The 18,450-nt window shown below is 47.2% G+C and overlaps 1 protein-coding gene across 7 annotated transcripts in view; it reads left to right on the forward strand.

Annotated features, from left to right (window-relative positions):
• The window catches only part of CRYL1 (crystallin lambda 1), a 134,519-nt gene extending 118,331 nt beyond the window's left edge, over window positions 1–16,188 (forward strand). For all 7 annotated transcript variants that reach the window (XM_032403386.1, XM_032403387.1, XM_032403389.1 and 4 more), the window contains 3 exons: window positions 8,581–8,686; window positions 15,142–15,248; window positions 15,615–16,188. In XM_032403386.1, coding sequence (XP_032259277.1) covers window positions 8,581–8,686; window positions 15,142–15,248; window positions 15,615–15,728 — 327 coding nt within the window. In that variant the 3' untranslated portion in view covers window positions 15,729–16,188. The remainder of the gene's footprint in view (window positions 1–8,580; window positions 8,687–15,141; window positions 15,249–15,614) is intronic.
• The last annotated feature ends 2,262 nt before the right edge of the window (window positions 16,189–18,450 follow it).

Raw genomic sequence — 18,450 nt, forward strand, 5'->3', positions numbered from 1 at the left:
TTTTATTTATTTATTTGAGAGAGAGAGAATGAGAGAGAGAGAGAGCATGAGAGTGGGGAGGGTCAGAGGGAGAAGCAGACTCCCTGCCGAGCAGGGAGCCCGATGCGGGACTCGATCCAGGGACTCCAGGATCATGACCTGAGCCGAAGGCAGTCGCTTAACCAACTGAGCCACCCAGGCGCCCTTGGCTTTAATTCTTCTAGCTCTTTTACCCTGTGAAGTTTTCCCAAAGGCTGTCCTGAATCCGTCACAACAGTCATTTTTCTCGTTGCCATCCTGTTTGTCAGTGCAGGGCCTTTGGAGCAGATGTGTCCCCTCCTTCACCAGGACCATCTTCCAAGTTAGTTGAGACCTTTCACATTGGCTTTAAGTTCAGATAGCTTCCTGTCCATGGCCTTCTGTTCAGAGATACCAAGAGAAGGCCGTGCTTCTCATCTGTATGGCAGCCCTGAAAGAACACTGAGCATCTTGGCATTTTAAGAAGCCCCAGAAGGATATCAGAACCCAGAGCCATGGCTCAGCAAGTGTTTAGTGTCCAGACTGACCCCGGGAGAGGAGGAAGTTAAGTAGAGGCCATCCGAAGGCGGTGTATCGGAAGGACTCAATCCAGATACCACTCGAGGTGTGTGATGATGTGGTGACAGGCCGCTGGGACGTGGGGCTGTGGAGGCAGATGGCTTTGGGCAGAAACAGGGCCCGGCATGATTGTACAGCTCGTCCTGCCTCACGCTGGAGCCGAGGTCCGCGTGCCCCCTGTGCACAGAGCTGGGTCTGGCCCCGCGTTCCCGAGCTTCTGTCTGACTTGATGAGCAACCAGACTCGGCTGCAGCACACCCTGCACAAGTTTCTCTCCAGAGCAGTGCAGGGAAGAGGTAAGCCGCTGAGGAAGCTGGGATTCGCTCTCCTCTGAAAGCTGTATTTGCTAGGCTGGGAATCGTCAGTTAATTAGAGTTCCTTCTAGTCCTGATGGTCTGTAAGAAGTAGACAATTTTTATGATAGGATTTACTGTTTTATGGGAGGTTACTTTCTGAGTAGCGACATTGGTAAGCAACAAAACCCTATTGAAAGGAGAGCTCCTGCTGATTTATTCTTTTGGAGACACCTCCAGACCTATTAACAGACAAACATAATGAAAACATCAACCACATACTCAATTTTGTAAAAACCAGCTTGGCATGCCTGGATTTCCTTAATGGTGTTTAAAGTAAAAACTTCAATGCTAGTATTCTAACAGCCCTTAAACAAAACGAAATGAAAATGCTCTTAGGCTAACTCCTGACTCCCTGTCATCACTGACAGGCCATCAATCAGTATAAATGATGGATTTCAGCTCCTCCAGGGTGAGTTGGAACGTTAACAGGCAGCAGGCAATGGGCCTCTGAAACAGAGGAGAGAAGAAGGGAAGGGGTCCCCAAGAGGAAGGGCAGAGAAGGGAGGCTGCAGGTGAAACTGTGCGGCCTTGTCGCCTGGCCTCCTTTGCCTTCAGTGAGGCAGGCAGAAGCGGGCCAGCAGGCTGGCCCGTGACCTGGGGACACGGGCAGGAAGCCCTGCCGGAATTACGAAGGAGGAGCAGGTAGAGATGGGGCCGTGCTGTGCTTCTGGTTTTGGAGGGAGTGCTTATACTCCTTGGTGCAAACCTCTTTGTGAAAACTTTTTCCCCAGAGGACCCCTGGTGCCCTTGCTGACCACAGTACACTTAGATTTGCATGGAAGGGTGGATTCCTTCTGCTGTGTTTGGTTTCAGGTCAAGACTTTTCCTTTCCTTTCAGACTCTATGATACCATTGTTTTTGTCCCTGAAAGCATTGTTGTACGCACGGCACAGTAAGAAAAAACACACCAGCGAATTATTACTGCCTGGGGCCTAAAGAGCTCTGGAGCATCCCTTGTAGTGGGACAAAGTCTTTCCTCTGTTTCCCTTTCCTGTTTTTGATTTGTTTCCATTTAAACAGTTTAATTTGAAGAATATTCAAAGGGAAAAAAGGCCACCTATGTTTCCCCCACCCTAAAGTAGTCAACTGCTTTTATTTTACTATGTTCCTGTCTTGTCTCTGTTAAGAATACTTTCCTTGAGGGGCGCTTGGGTGTCTTAGTCAGATGAGCGTCTGACACTTGATTTCAGTTCAGGTCATGATCTCGGGATCCTGGAATCGAGTTCCACGTTCAGCATGGAGTCTGCTTGGGACTCTCTCTCCCTCTCCCCCCACTCGTGCGTGCATGTGCCCACTCTCTCTCAAATAAATAAATCTTTTACAAAAAAGGAATACTTTCCTCAAGTTTCCATTTTTAATGGCTTAACAATATTTCTTTTAGTTGATCTTTTTAAAAAAATCTGATCTCTCCCCTATTGTAAATGTTTTAAGGTAGTTCCAAGTTTTCTGCCACTATAATGCCTCTGTGAGTGTCCTTGCCGGCAGAGTCTCTTCTTCTGGGGACATTTCATAGAATAACTGCTGGGATCTCCCTGTCAGAGAGGAGCAATGTCTTTGCCACCTGCCAGATGTAGTGAAGACGCCTTCAGAGGTTTTGACCCACGTCTCTTGCCGTCGGTGGTGCTCGTGGGCTCACCTCCCACCACCTCCCCGGTACAGTCCACCTTGTGTCCTTCTCTCCTTTCCCCTGGGCGCCCCCTCAGCAGGCTCTGACAATGGGTGTTTTATGAATCAGTGTTCTGTTGCATCAGCCAAATGTGGTGTTCAGTCAGCTCTTCCACAAGTTAGCAAAATTTGCTTGAGTCATTCTGCAGGAATGTTTATGCCTCGCTTCCAAGAAAACTTGTAGGTTTTGGCAAGAAGCCAAGCAGCTCACAAACCTGACCACAGCCTTTGAGTAATAGCGGGGCCGCACTTAGCAGTCTTTTCTTTCTTTCTTATTAAAATCTTGCATTTGCTTCACCTTCTCCCTGGAAGGTAGCTTGGGTGGGGGTGGTTGGAGCAGGTCTTTTTCCCTCTTGCTCTGGAGCTAGTTTCATGTTGCATGGAGGAGAGTAATGCTTGTCAAAGAGTATAGAAAACACAACTATATAATATATAAAATGGAGGGAACTAACTCATGGTTCTAGTTTGTTTCTCATGAGAAACGCTGTGAACCATCATGATAGTTCTTAATTTATACTTCAAAGACTGTAATTATATTACTTTCTCTACCATTCACCAGGACTCCAGAGTTGGATGTTTCTAAAAAAGAGTCCTGAACCCCTTGCTCATACTTGAGTTATTTCTACCTCAGTGATTAATCTCGTGTAGCTTATCCCTGAAACATCTTTGCGGTGGTGGGGGTGGGGGATGACACTCACTGAAGTTTAACTTTGTTCCATCCTCGCTCTAATTAGAGATTGAGGTGGGCTCTCTTTCTGTAAGCCCTGCTTCTTGGTCTCACCGGAGCAATACCAAAGCAAGACCAGTGGCCCCTTCATGCCCTTGTTTGTTGCATTTCATTATTTGACATTTTCGAAGATGAAACTGTTTCTGGCTCCCGTTTCTCAGTTGAGACAGTGTATTTACGCCCAAACAGCTCTTGCTGGGGAGGGGCAGAAGGACTTGTGCGTGACCAAGTGCAGATTACTGGGTAGCAAGCCCGCATTCCTGGTGGTGATGTGTCAGCCAAGTTGGAGCAGTATTTGCACAAGAAAAACCTGAAAATTCAGGATCAAATGTGGTGAAAAATAGAGCAAAACAAAATAGAAGAAGATCAAAAGCTGGGGATTAGTAAAAAATAAGTGGACAAGGAGGATGGCGTGAAGAAAAATGGCATGAAGAAAGTAAATGAAAATGAGGGCATGCAAAAAAAATACATGAATCAGAAAATTGAAAATGAGAATGGGATGATCAGAGAGAAGGAAGAATAATTCTGTGTAGCTGGTAATCAGTAGGGGAAATAGTCCCAGGAGATTCATTCATCAATACTACATCCCTAAATTTGACAGGCCCCCCCCTTCTTCCGTGTCCCAAACACCAGATCCATCTTTTGCCTATTGTTGGCCATTCGATGTGTCTTCTCTCCTTCTCTCCCACAAATAAAGGGCTAGATCCAAGATACCTGAAGGGGAGGACCATGCTCTGATCCACTGTGAGGGTCATGTTGGCTGGGCCAGAGTGCCCAGATATTCAGTGAAACAAAGCCTAGATGTTGCTGTAAAGATATTTGATAAATGTGATTAGTTTAACATCTATAATCAGTTGACTTTAAGTACAGGAGATTATTCTCAATCCCCTAGGCAGGCTTCATCCAGTCAGTTGAAAGGCCTTAAGAGCAGAATGGAGGTTCCCACCATCAGTTCCTGCTCCAGATTTCAGACTTGTCAATGCTCTCCATCACATAGGCCCATCTCTTGAAGTAAATCTCTTTATGTGTATATAACCTACTAGTTGTCTCTCTCTGGTAGGACCCTGCCTGATGCATCCCCAAACGTTTAATTATACTTAAAGTTTCTATCACAGGAGTTTGCGTACTTTATTAACGGCCTTGCATTTTGTCCTTATTCACAGAGGGCAATCCTGCCCCCCCACCTCAGAATGGGCATTCCTTCCCAGCGGGCCAGGTACAGAGTGTGTGTGCCGGCCTGAGTGTGTCCTGGTTGCTTGTGGAAAGTCTTCGGGTTTAGCGAAGGGAAGGAGGGCAAAGAAGGTTTCAATAAAGGGGATTCCTTACCACTCTGGCCGGCCTCTCCTTGCTGAGTGATTTTTCAGGACATGATGCAAACCAGGTTTTAAACTAACGGTGATCTAGTGTTCATTGCTCTGTATGAGTTTTTGGAATCTTTTTAACCACTTGGGGCTTTTCTTTATACATGTGACTTGAGATTTTTACCACAAAATGGAGGAAGTACTGATAGCTTTACTGACAAATATTAATTGAGCCACAGACACACTGGAGTGGGTAGGGTTTCAGTCTTCAAACAAGCATGCAGTGTAGCATCTGTTTCCAAGGAATCGATGATCAGATCAGTGTGTTCAATTCAAGTGCCTGTTTCTGCCTTTTAGGCCACTGTGATTATCAATTGTGATTATTATTGATAATATTAGCATCAGGGCCACAGATGTCACTGAGGATCTGGGTGGAGTGGAGCTTAACAGCAGAATGAAGCAGCTGAACTGCAGAGTATCCTAAACGCGAACCTTTGCTTCAGTAGGGGTAAGCTCAAAACCCGGATTGGCAAGCATCTCAGCTTCATTACTACTTAAGACCATTTCTTTTCTCTGCATGTACTTCTGGGTAAAAACTCAAGCTTAGAGAATCTACTTCAGAAAATCCAAATGGGGCAGAAAGAAGGAGTTAGGAAGAAAAGATTAAAACTTTTCTCTCTTCTCACTTGTTCAGCTAATGAATAGTAACTGATAAAACATAGATGGTCATTTTGGAGAAATTTGGGAATTGGAGGAAAGTGTGGCTCCTCCCCCAAGTAGGTGGAGAATCCTTCTAAGGCTTTATTTAGTTGGGGTCACTCCCAGCTCACATACTTACAGATCAAAAATTACTGCTCTTGGGTGGCTCACTTTTTGGGGTATTTTGAAGTCCTGCGAAGTCAGCTCTAAACATACTAAACACAATTATGGAAGAAGAGAGCCGAGGCAAATAGCATCACACGTGTAGGATGCCTTCCATATTTGCATCTTTTACAGTTTGAGCACCGTATGGAAATTTCAGGCTGTTTGGGGTGTTGACCTGGAACCTGAGGGAGGGCCAGGGCGAGGGCTGGTCTGCAGAGCCCCTGCCAGGCTGCCTTTCCCCGGCATTCCAGAGCTCACAGGGTTCAGGAATGCCACAGTAAATGCCTTTAGGCAGCCTGGGGAGAGGACCAGAAGCCACCCTTCCGGCCCTAAGAGCTTGGTGAGGAGGGAGAGGAAGGCAGGAACGCCTTCAACAATCGGTTTCTTGGGGCGCCTGGGTGGCTCAGTCGTTGGGCGTCTGCCTTCGGCTCAGGTCATGATCCCGGGGTCCTGGGATCGAGCCCCGCATCGGGCTCCCTGCTCCGTGGGGAGCCTGCTTCTCCCTCTCCCACTCCCCCTGCTTGTGTTCCCTGTCTCTCTGTCAAATAAATAAATAAAAATCTTTAGAAAGCAAAACAAAAAACAGTTGGTTTCTCGATAGTTCTGGACATTACCGTGGATACCATTGCCGCCTCCTCGCTGCACCCTCGCCGCTTAAAAGTTTTGCTGTCGGAAGTGAGGGGAGGCGAAACCTGTTGGCATTTGAATCAATTGAATAAATTAATTTGCTCTCCTTAGCACTCCAGATGAACTTACGGTAGGATGATTTAGTAGAAATAGGAAACCCAGGGAGACATTGTGACAGGCTGGCTGACTAACCACACTTGGCGAGTGTTGGAGAGGTTGGGGAGTGATGGGCGCGCATGTACGCTGCTGGGGGCAGTGTGCGTCGGTGCAACCACTCTGGAAGGCACTGAGCATTATCCAGGACCATTGAAGCTGGGTGTGCCCTAGGACAGCAGTTCTCCTCCTGGACGTGTGCCCCGCAGCCTGGAACAAGAACGTTCCCAAATATTCATGAACGGTAGGATGGATAAGTAAACTGACTACACATCAACAAGGGCGGACAGACCACAGCTACACACAACACAGGTGAATCTTAAAAGCATAAAGTTGAGTGAAAGAAGCAAGTCACAAAAGAATGCACGGGGTGAGTCCATTTTGAAGAAGACGAAAATAGGCAAAAAGCGAACTATGGTTTAGGAATATAAACATAGATGGCAAGTCTTAAAAGTAGAAACATGGTTCTTAACAAAAGTCTGGATGTTTGCCTCTGGGAAGGAGGGAGGAGGATACGGTTGGGAAGATGGGCTCAGTGGTGTTGGGCGGGGGTGGGGCACACTTTGTAATTATTCTCTAAACCACTTAGGTGTAGTTTGTGCACATCTTTGTTTATCTCTCACACACACACAGACGGATGGAAGGTAGTTCTCTCAGAGTTTCTCAGTCATGCCTCAATGGTACATGCCATGCCCTTCGTGGGTGGCTCTGTCTTCTCGGCTCTTTGGCCCCATCCCCTTTCTGGTCCCCCACCCCAGCATCACCATGGTGGTCCACACACCCCCTCGACCTGAGACACTGGTGTTTTCTCCCTCAGCAGCTGATGCAGGTGATCGAGGTAGAGGGTACAAATTCCCTTGCTCTCTCAACCTCGCGGGTGACTTGGAAGTCTGGAAAGCAGAGATGCCACAGAGGCCCCAGAGGAGGAGGGATAGCAGGGGGAGCTCTAGCCTCCGGTTCCTGAGCAGGGAGGGCTTAGCGCTGACCTCCCCTGGCCGCCTGGAGGGCAAACCGGCTCTCCCCATAGGCTGTGGGGCCTGGGAAAGCCCTCTGATGAAAGCTTTCCTCAGCCACATGGACACCCTCTCAAATAGGACGACAGCCCTTTCGAGGAAAGGGAGAGGATTTGCTCTGTAACCCAGAGCAAATGAGGCAGAGTGGGGAAAGGGGGGTCATCTGTCTGAGTCTGTTCATGGGAGCTGGGTGGATGTGCCCCCGAGGGTAGGGGCAGACCTGAGATTTCCCCGGCAGAGCATTTCATCCTCTGCCCCGGGGCTCCAGTAACTGGAGGCCACCGCGGCTGCCCACCGAAGACGTGTCCGCCAGAGTAGCCTCGCTTGGTGGCCTCTTTCAGAAGGCAGACTTGGCCTAGCTGCCAGGCAGAAGCATCTCTCTCCTCACCGTGCTCTGTTTGTGAAAGAAATCGCTCAGGAAATATGAACTGGAGACTTAACAGTAATTCTAGCAGTGTGATCAGTGCAGACTTAGGGGAAAATCTCACGGCTTCCCCACGTCTGCCTTCCTGACAGCTGAAATGCCCAAGGTGAAAATGGCCTCAGATCGAGAGGGACTGGCAGTGGAGCACCGGATCACGCAGATTTGTGCTAATGCGTCCCTGCTCATTCCCAAGCAGTGTGAGGTCGAGGCCGTCTGAAGAACAGGCCGAGTAACCCAGAGGGCCAATTTGACATCTAACCTGAACACACAACAACTTGCCTCTTGCCTTGCCATTCACATTTACAGAACATTCCAGGGCCCCACCTTGCCAACAACACACAGTTCTAAGCTGCATTTCATCAAAGAATGTCATTTTTACAAACTCATTAAGAGCTGGACAAGGCCGGGCTTGCAGGCGGGCGAAGCCTGGAGAACGACTCTTTAGTTCTTTTGATGACTCTAGTCTTAGCGTCCAGATCTTGGGCACATATGTAGAACGTCCTTCTCGCCCTTTTCCCCCAGTACCCTGCTCTTCCTTCTCCCCCTTCCCTTCATCCTCTCCCCCTTCTCCAAAGCTGTGAGTGACACACAGCTGTACAGGAAGGGAGACGGTGGAGGTGGGCACAGCAAGGCGGCAGCTTGATTACAGCCGTGGAAAAAGTGAGTTGGTGTTTGACCATTTCACAAAATACCCTCTTTTCAGGATCTGTCTATATGTTACAGTTTTGTCATGCAAAGTCTGATGAAAATCCTATTAGAGCGCTTTGGAGAGTATTTTGGGATCGTACTCTAAAGAAGTTAGGTTCAAAGTGAAGGCAAGAAAATTGTCTTTCCAGAGGACTCATCTGTGCACTGCCCCATTTTCTCCATTCAGGAAGGAATAGTTTCTCCGAGTGACCTTGACCTTGTCATGTCAGATGGCCTGGGCATGCGGTATGCGTTCATCGGACCCCTAGAAACTATGCATCTCAATGCAGAAGGTATGCTTTGCTTCCATAGGGGCGAAGATGGCAATTCTGTGCTATTTCGTGGTCTTACGGGTTTTGTCAACAGTACAGTTTGGCCTTTTTTTTTTTTTAAACAACTGAATAGGAATAGTATCATATGAAGGAGATAGTGCCAGCCCTGGGAACTCACAGATAGGGCCGTGTCCTGAGATGTCCGTGCACACGGAATCCAGGAACCTCAGGGCTCTGTGCGGCAGACAGCACTCAGGCAGGAATGAAAAGACAGATGAGGGTGTTGTCATGGAGACTTTGCCACGTGGCATCCAGCCTGATGGAAGACAAAGTTGTGTTTTCCTGAGAAAGATGATGCCATTGTTTACAAAGGTAAGACAGATAAGGGAAGTGACCACCTCTGCTGTACGTATCTTCTGCCTAAATAGGAGCAGTTTCTCCGTGTGACTGGCCTAGGTTAGGGCATGGGCAGCGGTGCAGGGCAGGCGGGTCATTTAAATATCGCAGAAGCCGACTTCACAGGGCCTGGGGAGGTAGGTCGAGGCCCACGATCTAATGACTATAACAGAAAGACAAGTTGAGAAGGCTGAGAAAACCTGCGAGAATGGAAGTGTCAGCCGCATTTTAAGCGATTCAAAAACAAGACAGCATTTGAAAAACAAGCCCTAAAACCTACACTAAACTGAAACAAAATAAATTTTAAAAGGTATGAATGAAAATCTAGGAAGCTGTCACCTAAATGTCATTACTACTTGCTATCTCTTAGTGTTTAAATTATAAGTAACTTTTATTACCTTTTTGCTTTTCTGTGTTGTCATAGTTTTCTACAATTATTGCCATATTATTTTAATAATTATGTTATTAATGTGTAAAACATACGTGGAAAGAGAAAAGGAATATTGTATTCAGCTCCATGGTCCACATTTAACCAAAATGTTAAGAAACTGGAGCTTATCCAGGAGAAGGTGACCAGAGAAGAGCGCGTGTGAGCACGTGCGCGTGCATCTGTCTGTACGTGTCTTATGTGGGGGTGGAACCAGATTGAAAGAGTGGACATGGCAGGCAGACAGGCTTGGGCTCAGCACATGGCAGGAAGTTTCTAGTAACTGAAGCTGACGTTGAGGGAGAGGGCCATGCTATGAGTGGGTGAATGGGGCAGTGGGGGGCCGGTTGCCCACCTGTAATGAAGTGGGAAGTTGGGATAAGTGACCTGTGGGAGTCTGTTTGACTTAGATTTTATAATTCCACCATGTTTTGGTAATAGTTCAATTTTTGCCACCGTAGTTAGTGAAATATAGTTTCCAATGAATAAGTCAAGGCAGTTTTACCAGTCATAGTCTTGTAGGGACACATATATGTGGTGGCTTGAGTGGACTGGTCTTGTGTGTCATGCAAATGTGGTTCAGTAACTGACTTGACTCTTCCTTACAACTGAGCATGACCGAGAGGTACTGGAGGAACAGGGGACTCTCTCCTAGCACGAGCATATTACTTTTGTGGTGGGATAACAGTCAAACATGGGAAGATAATGTAAAGAAAGAGGCCCTCCTAAAAGTGAAACAAGAGTTTTGAAGTATCATAAAGTCTTGGAGAATTTCAAATGCTTTTTCAGCCAGAACCTTAAAAGTGGCAAACATATTTAAACATTTGAATGTATATAGACACTGTTTGGTAACCACCATGTTTTTCTCTTTTTTAAATTTTTTTTCTTCAGAAAAATAAGATAGTTCAGGTATCACGAGACATCAGTAGGGAGACAACTGAGAGCAGCTTTGACTCTCAAACAAATAGAAACAGAAGCCAATGAAACCAGAAACTCAAGAACCAAATAGTGTGGCAGACAGGAAGGAGGCCTATAACAATTTTTCAGACAAAGCAGATATGGTAAGAAAACCCTAATTGGCTTAATATGATAATGGTGGACGGATGTAGTTTTCAACTTCAGAGCATTCCAAAGACCAGAGTTAGACTGTTATAAGATCTGGCTTGGAACCAATGGAAATGTTCATTATTCCTCACAGTGTCATCCAGAATGTATCAAGATTGGGGGGGAGAGGGAGAGTTCTTTTTTTTCTGATGTTGTTTTCATAAAGCCAGCATCTTAGGTTAAGGCTGGTTATTAGTCTTAAAGCTACAGTTTATCTAGAAGTGGTAAAACTATTTTAGCATCTGTTTTTAATCTAATAAAATGGCACCTGAAAAGCTGGAGGCCAGCATGCCGACTTTGCCTTTTGGCTGCTTTTTAAAGGCAACCCCCATGAAGGACAGGCTCTAGAATGGGGGATCTGGTCAGTAGGGCCAGTCAGCCTGGGTGCTTCCCTGCCTTCCAAGCTAACTAGCTTTGTGCAAGTGGGTTCCCCCACCTGTAAAATGGGGATGGCCACAATGCCCACCTCACAAGGGTGGTGTGAGAATGAAGCCAGATGGAAATGCTTGGCTGGATGGCTGACACAGATGAAGTCCCTTAATCGGTGTTATATTCATACAGAGTTCGGTCTTGTTTTTTATTCACTACTCTTACAGTTTTTTCTTTTAACTCTCCCAAAAAGAAATACAGAATGAATACACAGTAGGACATTTTTGCAATAGAATGGTGAAATCTCCAGACTTTAACCGTTTGGTTTGTGTCTTTGCTAAGCTCTTAGACCATTAGTTCAGCAAACAGAACTGCTCCGTGTTATACCTGGCAGCATTCTGGGCGCCTCCTGGGTTTACTTCTACCTGGCGAATGACTGTCTCGAATCGGCAGCCTCTGGAAATCCCCTCCAGTCAAAGCGAATGTTTACCATCCTGCCTCTTAAAATTTCCTCCTGTGTGTAGATGCTTTCTCTCTCTCTCTCTCTTTTTTTTCTAACTAATCGACATGCCTGCGTGGTGGGTTTGGCTGTTATTTTCAGTGAAACAGGTGAGCTGCTAGCACTGGGACTTTCAGGAGTTAAAGGGTCCCGGGGAGGTTTCTGTCTCCACCCACCTCACCTCCCTGACCTCAGGTGAGGTCTCACTCGCTCAGGTGGGAATTAGATTATGTTGCTCTGTGCTTTGGGGCCTGTTTGATCTTCCTTAATAAGTTCTGTGAAACTCTGTCTCTTGAAAGCAGGTGAATTCACGTAGGTGTGGGTTTATACGCTACGAGAAAACCAGACTCCTCTGGTGTGGGTAGCAGTTAGGGCTCTCCAAGAAACTGAACTTGCAGAGCCTGTCACGGTGGCCGCTTCCACGGTCCAGCGGGGCTGCATGCCTGCTCTGTAAACGCAAACCGAGGAAGGCTCTCTGCCTATCTGCCCACCATGGTTGTGCTGAAGGGTCAAGAAAGCACACTGTCTTGCCTCTGGGGGCTCACAACTAAAGAATTCCAAGTTAGAAAGCAGCAAGATAAGCTAAGTCTGATCTCATGAGAATCAGTTCCTCCTCCATTTTTTCTTATTCCATATAAGCATCTCTTAAGAAATCAGGTTCAAAGTCTTCTAAAAAGCTAAGCTCTAGAGAGTTTGGGGAAGTATATTGTTGTACGGGGGAACAAGGGACAAGGAAGTGTAGAAGAAAAAATCTAGGGGAAGGCCAAATTTCATAGTAATATAAAGGAAGGACACATTAGCAGCCAGATAAAAGGTGAAGTGGTTTTTTTCTTCTTGACACTTCTGGTGAAATTGGTATTGTGGAATGATTGCCACTCAATTCTCCGTTCATAGTGTACAGAAGCCAAAATTATTGTTGGAGATCAAGTAAAATCCTCCTTTTAATACTTCTCTAATGGAAGAAGAAATGTTACAAGTAACAGTGACAGTGATAAATGTCCCGGAACATTGTAAATAGTAAGGCACAGTTTAGATCTTGACTATAAGTCACCATGAACTTGTATTTTGGGCAAGTAGGAGAGCCCTCCTAAGGGTGTCCGGCTTCTCTACAGATGAAGTGGGAGGGTCTGCACACACCTGCTCTCTTGGATCCTTGGCTGCACCACAAACAACGAGGCTGTTTATCCCAAGAGCCTGAGTGTATGTGATAGAAAGTGTTTTTATATTAGTAAGAGTGAAACTATAATTCATTTCCTGAGCAAGATGGGAGAAGTTATGAAATGTATTTTAGGCTTTTTACCATATTGTATTCCATTCTGAAGGAATAAATGCTCTTTAAAACTACAAATTTTATAAAAGGCAGTAGGGAAAAAAGTTCTCAAAAGCCCTTGGGAGATAAAAATGGACTTCACAGGGACAGTGAAAGGTGACCACTCATTCAGAAGATGTAAAGTAATCCAGAAGTGACATGTGGTACAGGAATTGAATCCTGTGGTTTCTTGCCGCGCACGTAGCAGCAGGTGGAGTTGGTTCCTGCCAGGGTATCTGTGGAGCCAAGGAGCTTCCGTTTCCAGTGCAAGAGAGGACTCCGCAGCTACCCTGAGTCTTCCCTGTTTTCTTCTCATGTAATAGCTTTACAGCTTACGCGATTCTTGCGTCTCTGCTCCCCCAAAAGGAATAAACTGTATTTGTGTCTAGATTTTATTACCTTTAGTTCGAATAAACAAATGGATAGACCGATGTAAATATTTAATTTCCAAAAGGAAATAAATGTAAAGCTTGTTTTCTGGGTTCCAGAAATGCGAAGCCATTCAGGATAACTGGCCAGGGCTGGAACAGTTAGGGAGCCTTCCCAAATTCTGAATTGTGAAGTTACGCTTACGTTAAATGAAACCGAGCTCCTTATTTATTTATTTATTTAATTTTTGAAACTCCTTATTTTATTTTTTATTTTTAAAAAAATTTTTTTTTAAAGATTTTATTTGTTTATTTGACAGAGAGAGAGACACAGCGAGAGAGGGACCACAAGTAGGGGGAGTGGGAAAGGGAGAAGCAGGCTTCCTGCCGGGCAGGAAGCCCAGTGCGGGGCTTGATTCCAGGACCCTGGGATCATGACCTGAGCCGAAGGCAGACGCTTAATGACTGAGCCACCCAGGCGCCCCAAAACTCTTTATTTTAAAAAGAGAGTATCCACCACTTCATTGTAGGTGCTAACATCAGAAGGGTTGGTATGTTTGAAATGTTTACCCTTCAAAACAGTTTCTCTTCTAAGAGGGAATTGGATTTGATTTTAGCACACTGAAAGAGAAAGAAAACTATTTGAGCCAAATAAAATTGACACCGAGTGATTTTAGGCTTTCACATCAGTGTAGGTCCACCAAAACTAAACCCCAAAGAAGCTGTTTTTTGGTTTTTTGCTTTTTTAAAAAGAATATCCAGTGGTGGTCATTTTTATTTTAAGTTAATCGTACACAGTTTCGTGGGGTAGGTGAGAGCCAAGCTCTGGGATCTCTGCAATTTCTACAATTTCATTTGTTCCCTTGTTATCTTTTTAGCCTAACTGACTAACCGCTGAGTCTTTCTGGCTTTGAAAAGTGTTGGAAATGGGCCAAAGGCAGAACTGCTTGCAGCTCAGCCCGTCCCCAGCGGGGCCCAGGACTTGGAGACGCCTCCTCCATGTACCTGGGCCCGGCTTCTGAGCTGACTCATGTCCAAGTGCACGCCTGCACCGGCCCGGCCTCGGCTGCCTCCTGAGGCAGGGGCGGGGGAGGAGCGCGAGAGGAGCTCCGCTGTCTGCAGGGCAGAGCGGGTCAGGGCAGGCCTGGCCACTCGGGAGGCGGTGCAGCCTGACTGGTGTTTCCTCTGGGCACGTCTGTGATTCTAACAGAAAATAGGAGCTTCGGCCTCATGCAGACCACAACGGCTTCTCCCTCCCTTCCCCTTCCAGGCTAAGCCTCCTTTTCAGGTGTTTCTCTGTCAGACCGCGAGGGCCCTATCTCAGGACCCGAGACACTGGCTTCCCGGAGGCCCTGAAGCCGCAGAAGCACTGCAGAGCGGTGCACGCAGCCAGGGACAGATGACCCGGGGCGCGGGTGACGGGGCTCCCGTCCGCTGGCCAAAGCTGAGGTCCACACGTGGGGCCTGCCTCTGCGAGAAATATGGCCTGTGTTAAGGAACCTGCTGCCTGGTAGACACCTAATAAAGTGGTAACTAGAACTCATGGAGTAAGAGTGAAATGGGAGACAGATTTGATGGAGCTTTGACATCTTTGGTTCTTAGAAAATGCATTCAAGCCATTGACACAAGTAACCTTGTAGACACATTGTTGAAGGAGACATTTTTGATGAAAACAGGACTTCATGTGATATTTGTCCAATCAGTGCAGGAACACAGGCCCACCTGAGAGTCCATGAGATGCACTGACAGAGGCCCCAGGGTCCCATCGTTTTTTTAGGATTTTAGGATCTGATGGAAAGCTTGAGTAGTGACGTTCGTGAGGATGCTCATTCCCCAGTGCCGGCTGACCGAGGTGGCCGTCCCCCCTGCACCTTTTCTTCATCTGCAGGAGGAAAGGAATGTAGTAATCTGACCTAGGGTGAGACCCTCTGAACAGATTTCTTAGTTTGGAGTCACATAGTGTTGTTGCTGATATTGTGGATTCTTGTTTTCATATGATTTCAGGTATGTTAAGCTACTGTGACAAATACAGTGAAGGCATGCAACGTGTCCTAAAGACTTTTGGACCCATTCCAGACTTTTCCGGGGCCACAGTTGAAAAAGTTAATCAGGTACGTAGACTCCTTGTAGAGAATTGTGCTGGCCGAGCCACGGGTGAGGTTTTATTTGTAGCCAGAGTCTTTGCCTTTGATTTTGGTGGTTCCTCATTCCTAACTTTGCCTGTCCACAGTCCTGTCATGGTCATAGGTGACCAATGAACGGGTAGCTCATCTTGATTGTCTTAGAGGAGCTGTAGGCCTCTGTGGATTTGGAAAGTTAGTTACTTGAGGGTTTCCTAAGCTTTTGTCTTCGAAAGCAAATTCACAGTTTGCATAAATAGGAACAATTACTCTCCTGGTAAATGAGTTCCTCTTCGTGCTCTGGTTTTTTTCTTTCATTTCCTTTCCTTTTCATTTCATTTCGTTTCCTATTCCCAGGCCATGTGTGTGAAAGTTCCTGATGATCCAGAGCACTTAGCTGCCAGAAGGCAGTGGAGGGATGAGTGTCTTCTGAGACTTGCCAAGTTGAAAAGGCAGATGCAGTCCCAGTAGCTACTGTCCTTCTTCAGTGGGAGTCCTTGTTGGCGGAATTACAAGCACTTAATCCAGCCTCTCTGAAAGAGTGGGAAGCCAGGTTGCCTTCCCAAAGATTCGGAACGAGACCTCCTCCCTCTGGCAGGCCACAGCCGTGGGGCTGTGGGGTCTTCTGATCATGCCCTGGCCTTGGGTGTCACAGCTGCCCTGGGTTCCCAGGGCTGTCGACTCCCTGCCACCTGGGCAAACAAGAGAGCAAATCGTCTGAAGATTTTTACCTTCTATTTTCAGTGTGATTCTGTGCGGCTACGTTTTGTAGCCAATGATTGTGGTTTCATGTTTATTTTAATCTGTAGCAAAGTAGTTTTGTAATTATTTTCCAATCCGCTTCTGAGTACCCTGTGGCCCTGCATTGATGAGGCACCTACCTTCATTTTGTTAATGGCCTCTTCGGAATAAAAATTTTTGATTGCATAAAGATGTCCTTTTTCTTCTGGTCTGTCTGAGAAAGACAGTGGTTTTTTTTGTTTTTTTTTTACTATTTTATTTATTTGATAGAGAGATAGGGAGAGCAGGAACACAAAGCAGGGGGAGTGGGAGAGGGAGAAGCAGGCTTCCTGCCGAGCAGGGAGCCCGATGCGGGGCTCGATCCCAGCACCCCGGGATCATGACCTGAGCCAAAGGCTCAGCTTAACGACTGAGCCACCCAGGTGCCCCAAGAAAGACAGTGTTTGATTCTGATGATTGACATATTTCAGAGTGACCATGATGAGTGAATAAGCAAAAACTTTCTTCTGGGTCCTTTGTCAGCCATTCAGTAAAAATCCGCCAATTTGGGCTAGTGTTTCCCAAAGTGGATTCCACAGTGAGTACCCTGGGGCCCTATGGCCAGATGTGTTTGGGAAACTCCTCCCACCGCCCCACTCTTGGGCACTCACGTGTCTACAGGAAATTAAAGGCTCCGAAATTCTACAGTAAATATACCTGTTTAACCCAACACCCAATTATCTTCTTTGACATGGAGTCTTGTCCTAGTATTAGTTCCTCAAATACTCTAGCAAATAATAGTACAGATACCCCCACCCTCCGTGAGGCCAGCATGTCACAGTAGCTTAGATCACAGGATGCTTCCACAGGGCTCTCTGACAGCTCCCAGCCCAGGGACACTCCAGCCTTTCGCTTTCAGGTGACCAGCTTCCCAGCTTCACCCAGTAGGGAGAAGCCTTTTCAAGGCTATGGTGTTGTGAGAACCAGTGTCCCCAGTGAGGAACTGTGTGGAAGTCGCTATTCCGGCTCCGTGTGCACATACACTCATCCATCACACTCATTTAGGCGACAACATCTTTTGAGCAGCTGTGATATCAAGCACGTAGTCCCTGCCTTTCAGAAGTTTACTGTAAGACAACAGACTAGTAGCATAAAATACGATAGTGCCCCAGAGGATCATATATCCAGGAGACCATAACTCACCACCCCTGGGTGTGCCCCAGAAGGTCTCACAGGAGACAGCCTTTGAGCCGAGTCTTGAGTAACAGGTGAGAGTCAGCAAGCCTTCCTGGCAGAGGGAGCAGAGTGGAGAAGGCTGCTGGGTGCCCCGGGAAGGGGGGGTGGTTCCCTGCACCCGAAAAGAGAGCTCTGTGGATGGCTGCTGGGCCCAGATACAGGTGCTGAAGAGCGCTGGGCTCATACCAGTGTGTAGCCCTCACCTAAAGCGCTGGGGAACCTAAACGGTCTGCAGGTTGTGAGTGGCCCTGTCCTCTTGGGATTTCAAAAAGTCCCTTCTGACAACAGAAGGGACTGAACTGGAGGCGGAGGCTGTTGTGGTCCAGGTAGGGGCTGATAAGGCAGTGAACTCGGGAAGTATCCTGCGGGTAGAACTGACAGCCATCACTGACCTGAGAAGGGGGCCCCCAGAGCTTCCTACGTTGGCCGCTCTGGCACCTACGCACATATCCATGCCGTTTTATAAAATAAGGAAATTAGGAAGAAGGGGCAGGAAATCTGAATGTCTCACGTATTAAACTTCACTAAGAAAGAGAATGTAGCAAGACGTGAAGGACGTTTTCAGCCTTGAAAACTCTGGTTGAGTTTTAGATGCTCCTTGAACTTTGCTGACTCAACCCGTCACTCTGTGACCTGCTGGCAGGGTTGTGAACTGAGCAAGTCAAGCCCTCGCTTTTCCCTCCAGCTTCTGGCTCCCACTCCTTTCCTTTCAACATACCCCACCCGCCCACCTGTCTTCCCAGAATTGCCACACTGTTCTCACGGCCTGTCTCGGTCCTTCTCTTCATGGGCCCGTGGAGGCCGCCAGAGTCTCTGGACCCAGGTTTGGAGTCCCTGCTAAGAAGATGACCTCACTGGGGGATGTGGGGTGTTGGTGGATGTCCTATGTGGCCTGTTGGTTTCACAGCACCAATGAGCCATGGGAATTCCAGGAAATGTGGCCAAGGGAGCCATTCGGCCCAAAGCTGCAGGCCAGTACGAGGAGCAGCAAGGCAGAGGCACCCTGGTGTCCCTTGGGTGTCGTGAGCGTGGAAGACAGAAGTGGGGGCAGTCCGGGGGCACATTCATATATGCGTCTGAATTCTGTTTTCCCACCTGTGCTGTTGGGCCATGCAGCAGAGGTACACTCGGGCTCTGCCTATAGCCGTCACAGTGTGGGACGAGGAAGGGGCGACACAAGGGATTGGCCACGACAGTGACGAGAGAGCCTGTGTGTTCATTCACAGCCGCGGGCTGA

Source organism: Phoca vitulina, unplaced genomic scaffold (assembly GCF_004348235.1).
Source record: "Phoca vitulina isolate PV1807 unplaced genomic scaffold, GSC_HSeal_1.0 scaffold5, whole genome shotgun sequence".
Taxonomy (NCBI): Eukaryota; Metazoa; Chordata; class Mammalia; order Carnivora; family Phocidae; genus Phoca; species Phoca vitulina.